The sequence below is a fragment of the Orycteropus afer genome, unplaced genomic scaffold, assembly GCF_000298275.1.
Source record: "Orycteropus afer afer isolate SDZICR_OR568_19922 unplaced genomic scaffold, OryAfe1.0 scaffold00358, whole genome shotgun sequence".
NCBI lineage: Eukaryota > Metazoa > Chordata > Mammalia > Tubulidentata > Orycteropodidae > Orycteropus > Orycteropus afer.
The window spans coordinates 2,313,218-2,319,080 of NW_006921945.1; the positions used below are offsets into that span (position 1 = coordinate 2,313,218).

General features: G+C 57.2%; 1 protein-coding gene across 1 annotated transcript in view; it reads left to right on the top strand.

The window, feature by feature from the left end:
• The first annotated feature begins 5,238 nt into the window (after positions 1–5,238).
• The window catches only part of LOC103207226 (homeodomain-interacting protein kinase 2-like), a 99,405-nt gene continuing 98,780 nt past the window's right edge, over positions 5,239–5,863 (top strand). Inside the window, exons 1-2 of the mRNA XM_007952789.1 lie at positions 5,239–5,294; positions 5,369–5,551. Coding sequence (XP_007950980.1) covers positions 5,239–5,294; positions 5,369–5,551 — 239 coding nt within the window. The remainder of the gene's footprint in view (positions 5,295–5,368; positions 5,552–5,863) is intronic.

Here is a 5,863-nt window from a genome sequence, read left to right on the forward strand (position 1 = left end):
AATGGACTTAAGTTAATGGCCTGCCGTGGGGATTGGTAACATCGGCCTGTGCCTTTTACTTGTCAACCTTGGACTTGTCAGCCTCAGCAGCCAGCAGCTGTCTAAATAAAGAAAAGCCTCTAGCTTCAGTGGGCCGGGAGCTGGAGGCAGAGCTGAAGCCCAAGCCTGAGGGGCTTTCATCCAGCCCCCAGAGCCTGGCACTTTGAACTTGGACTCAAAGCCTCTAGACTGTGAGAGAATAAATTCTTGTTTGTTAAGACCCTCCCATTTGTGGTACGTTTTTTTGTCAGAGCGGCACTAGGGAACCAGAACAGGCGTTACTGCTGACCTTAGGCTCCAGTCACCAGCAAAAGTCATCCTGTGTGGCAAAGTGGAGGATCAGCAAAAGCGAGGGGAACCCTCAGGCACATGGCTGGACACGGCGGCCGCAGCCATGGACCCCAGTAGACCACTGCCGCGATGGTGGGGGATGACCAGGCCACGTTTTATTCCGTCGTACGGAGGTCGCCATGAGTCAGAGTCCACTCGGTGACCTGCCCGCCCCGTGTCCTCTCTCTTCCTAGCGTTTCCTGTCTCTTCTCCCACCTCTACCTGTTGTGCTCCCAACGTTCTCACAAGTCGGCCCAGGTGGACTAAGCAGCGGGTGGGATGTCTGCCACACAGCCAGGCTTAGGCGCTGGGCACACAGTTGAGAGAACGTTCCAGAAGCTTGCTGGTTAACTGCTTTGCTCTCCTGGGCCAGGGCTGCCCCTGCTAGAAGTGAATTCACTTGGCCTCTCCGTGGGGCACCGCAAAGACCCAGCTTCGGTTTCTGCTGGCACTGACAGAAACCGGGAGACTGAAGATAGATTTGCTGTCAGAAATGGGCTGGTCTTTCTCCCCCCACTCAACTTTTTCTGTTTCTGTCACGTGTCGTGGTTTGTACAGAAAGATCTTTATTGTCATCTTACTGCTTTGCTTGGGAAGGCTCCCTCAGTAAGGGACCCTCCTGAGTGTGCCTGACCTCAGATGTCAAGGGGTCACCCAAGACACAGGTACCGCCCCGGCCCTGGGGAAAGTCTGCCGCCTCCACAGATGATAGTGTCCTGGATGCCGTGCTGGGGAGGGTGACCGCACCAACGGAACGGCCAGACTCCCTGCCCAGGGGTTCTATGGGGAAAGTCTGACGTGGGGGGGCGGGCAGACTGAGAAGAAAGATCACTTAAGGGTTGGTGTGGGCTTGCGTGGCTGGAGGTCAAGCTGTGAGGGTCTCGAAGACCCACAGGAGGTTGCCACTGAGTGAGTCCTACCTGCCCGTATGTGAAGTGAACACACAGTTTGCACGCACCCAGCCTCTGGTTGCGACGCTGACTCAGGCCCTTCAGTGTCTGCAGAACACGTGGTCACAGCCGAGCTGCACGCCTGCCATGGCACACAGGCAGGGAACACCCGATCACGGCTGAGTCACACATGTGGGCACGTGCGCCTAGGCAGTGACCCCTGGAACCCTAAAGGACACAGAGTGCCCAGCCTCTGGCCCCACAGACGGCCAAGGCCCCAGTGTCTCAGGAGTGCCTTCCAGCTGAAGCTGCCCCACGCCCGTCCACCCCTCCCTCAACACCCAGGGGCGTCCTGTCCTCCAGTGAGGGGCTGGGGTGTTTGCTGTCCCGTCACGTCCGGCTGAGTGCTGGCACCCGGCAGACGTGGTGGGATCGCATTAGCCCTGCCTGTGTGCTGGGCCCTTCCCTGTCCAGTGGGGACACGATGAGGACGTGTGGACACGCAGGCCGTGGCGTCACTGTGCTTGCTGAAGTGAGGGGTCTCAGCCCCACTGCGGCAGGCTGTTCCCTGGGCCAGACTGCGCAGACACCCTGCACGCAGGCTGAGCCCTCATGTGCCCGGCTGCGGGGGGCCCGTGCTTACATGTCTCAGGTGGGTCGGCTGGGCCCAGGGCCTGCCCCTCGTGTTGGCAATAAGAGGCCCTGGGGCTCTGATGGCATAGTGCCGAAGGCATTTGACTGCTAATCAGAAGGTTGGTGGTTCCAGGCACTCTGTGGAAGGAAGATTTACTGCCTCGGAAACCCAAAGGGGGTCGCTATGAGTCGGAATCGACTCGATGGCGGTGAGTTTGCTTGCTTGGTTTTTTTGGTTTGGTGTCTGGGGTGACAGGCAGGCTGTCATCCTTCCCTGGAGCTCACATGCTGAGAGGCACTGGGGCTCTGTGAGCTTTTGCACCTGGTGCTCAGCACCCAACTGGTCCGACTCCCCACACCCAGCACTGCCCACATCGCCTGACGTGCTCTGTGATGGAACCCCGTGACTAACGGCCATCGAGTCACCCGGACTCGAGAAGGACTATGCTGCAGACAGTTTATGGCTCGGTTTTCAGGACTGGATTGTCAGGCCTTTCTTCCCAGACTCCTCTGGGTGGGCCAGGACCTCCTGCCTTGGGGTGACCAGCCATTCACACCACTCAGGAGCACCTACCCCCAGCAAACTTAATCCCTTGTAGAATGGGAGCCTGTAGGAGAGAGCGCACCTGGCCCAGGTGACAGGACGCAGACAGGGCTTCTGCCCACCTAGCAAGCAGGACTCACCACCACTAAGTACTTTCCGTTTGGCCTGCCAGGTGGGAACGGCAGGGCTTATTCTGAAACGGGATGTTTCTGAGACACCATGGCATTGCCTTTTGTAGCCGAGAGTTTGGGTGTTTGCATCAGGAGATACGAGCCTACAGCCCTCAGAGCAAGATGCTGCCTAGGGCTGGCGGGACACTGGGGTCCCAGGACTGCCACCCCAGCCACCGTGCAGTAACAGCTGGTGGCCACCCCACTGAACGGTGGGTGGGTCTGCCTGGCGGGTGGTGGCGCTCTGCTCACCACGGATTACTGCTTCTCATGTTAACTCTGCTCGTCCCGCGAGGTCTTACATAGGTGGCATCTCCATGGGTTTCTTCCCTCTCTGCTGTGTGTCCCTGTTGTATTTCATACTTCCTGGCATTGGATGCGCCTGCTGACTCACATCTGTTGTATAAGCGTGTTCTGAGTAAGTGCCCTGGCAACACAGTGGTTAAGTGCTCAGCTAACCAAAAGGTCAGCAGTTCAAACCCACTGGCCACTCCGCAGGAGAAAGACGTGGCAGTCTGTTTCTGTAACGATTGACGGTCTTGGAAACCCTGTGGGGCAGTGCTACCCTATCCTGCAGGGTCGCTAGAAGCCAGAACCGACTCAGTGGCAGTGGGTCTGGTTGACTGCCTTTGGGGTTAGCCCTGCCCCACCAGCTGGACCGTCCTTGGCCTGTGTCTGTCCTGGTGTCTGTCCTGGTGTCTGTCCTGCTCACGAACCTGTTCTTTGTACTTGATGGGGACTTCGAGGATGAGCGTCCACAAGACGTGCTACTGGAGCCCTGGAGCAGAAACCCCGGCGCTTTCTTGGGGGCGGTGATGGCCCAGTGGTAGAGGTCCCACCTTCCGTGCCAGAGACCCGGGTTCGATTCCCGGCCAGTACCCTCTGCACACCCACCACCACTGGAGAGCCTTGGGTGTCACCGTGACATTAAACAAGTTTCAGTGGAGCTTCCGGACTAAGTCAACTAGTAAGGAAGGCCTGGTGATTGACGTCTGAGAATCAGCCAGAGAAAATACTACAGATCAGAAGGGCCCATCTTCGTCCAACCACAGGGAAGGTGTGGGACCGGGCAGCGTCTCAGCCCTGCGTCCGACCGCGGGGAAGCTGCAGGACCGGGCAGCGTCCTGGCCCCATTGTGTGTGGGGTGCCCGTGCATCAGGGCCGACGTGACAGCAGCGGACGGCAACCACAGGAGCAGTGGCCAGCGTGCACTGCAGGGGTCAGCAGCCATGAAACGGCCTCAGAGCTTCAGTCTTTCATCAGTTAGTTTGTTTAAAAGGATTTCAGGCTGAGAGTTGGGAACGGAGCATGATTCTCCGGGGACTGGGAATCAGGCCCTTTTTGGTCTGCCTGACCACGGGCCCCCAAACTGTTGAAATGCCAGCAAGGATATGAGTACTTTGGAGACCTGTGTCTTGGAGCAGCTGTAGTTGTTTAAAAAATCCTTAGGAAAGCAAATGATGGGAGATGCTTTGTACACCTGACCTTCGGCGGAAACACGGAGGGAAGTCTTTTTTCTTGACTAGAGGCTTTCTCCTCGCTGTGTCTGAGGCACCGGCACACGGTGTTTAGGGGCGAAGGTGAGCATTGCTCAGACGACCAGGTGTGATCTGCACAACAGGTAGAGCGTGGACGGAGCAGGGAACTTAGAGGATGACCACCTCTGTGCCGGATCGCTTCCTCTGGCTTATGAGGACCACTCAGGTTTGTGTGCAGTAGAAGGTTTTGTTTATGAAATGCTGGTGGTCCCAGTGTACAGTGGAGTGGGTTTCAGAGCCAGCAAGCCTGGAGTAAAATTCCAGTGTGGCTTCCTGTCCGGGAGTCCTTGGGTGATTAATCTCTGTCCTCAGCTTTCTGAGCTGTATGCCGGGGACAGTGGCACTGTCTTAGAGAAGTGGGAGGATGGGAGAAGCTCACACACGTGTGTGCATACACATGTGCATGCACACATGCATATACATGTGTGCACATGCATGTGCAAGCACATGTGCACACACAGTACTGGCCTGTGGAAATGCACAGGCCTGACCCACTCTGCAGAGGGAGGAGCTGTGAAGCCACGTTGCCTGAGCACGTTGACTCCGGGGAGCTGCACGGATTCCCGTCAGGCCGGGAGCGGACTCTTCCCCTTGCCCTTTGCCCCTCTTGGCACTGTTGTCCCTTTGTGTTGTCACCTAGAGGCAGTGCATTGTGGGGCTTCGTTTTGTTTTGCTTTTTGTCAGCTGTCTTCCTTATGCTCGAGTCCCTGGGTAGTGCAGACGGTTAAGCGCTCAGCTACCAGCTGGAAGGTTATGAGTTCGGATCCCCCCAGAGGAGCTGGGGAATCTAAAGGCCTGGAGACTGACGTCCGAAAGATCACGGCCCTTGGAAGCCCAGTGGAGCTCAGTTCTGTGACCCACGCGGGGCACCCTGAGTTCCAGTCTACTCATCAGCAGTCATGTGGGTTTTTGGTTTATCTTCCTTACTCAGAAGAGACTCACCTCCCCCACCCCGGACTGGCTCATAAGTAATTACATTTTATTCTCACAGGCCTTTAATAAGAAAGCAACCTGTGTATTACCACAAGTGTGTTCACATATTTGCATTTTGCCCCCACTGTCAACAGAACCACCCACACAGTTCAGCCCTCGCGATGTTAGCGACGCCTGCCTCCCCGCCCCGGCCTGAGCGTTTGCCTGTTGGTCCACGGTGCGCCTCACCCTTCTGGTCAGGGCTCCGAGGTCTTGACCCTCCTTTGGGTGTCTGCTCCTCCTCCGGCCCAGAGTCATCGCTGCCTGTCCGCCTGTGGATCGTTGCCTGCACATGGTATTACAGGGCGCCCGCTCTGGGCAGCGGGCAGCAGCCCTTCCCTGCAGTGGGCAGCAGCCCTTCCCTCGAGGAGAAGCCGGGAGGGAAGAGCAGGCAGGGCCCCAGGGATCGCAGGCAGCGGACCTGGGCGGGAAGAGGTGCCTCGGGCTGTTCTTAGGCCACTTGATTCCCCACCATGCTCCCCTGATTGGGGGTAACTTGTCCCAAACATCTTGTAACTCCCCCCTAAATTTTTCTCTTGTGTGGATGTTCTTTCTACTTCTGAGAGGTTTTTATTTTTCAATCTTATTGTGCCATCTTTGACCATTTTTATGTGAGTGGTTCAGTGGCGTTAATTACGTTCACCACAGCCCTGCCCTTAGCTGTTTCCAACACTCTGTCATCCCCCCAAGCAGCAGCTCTGTCCCCCTCAGCAGTCACCCCCGGCCCCTGCCACCCCGGCCCCTGCC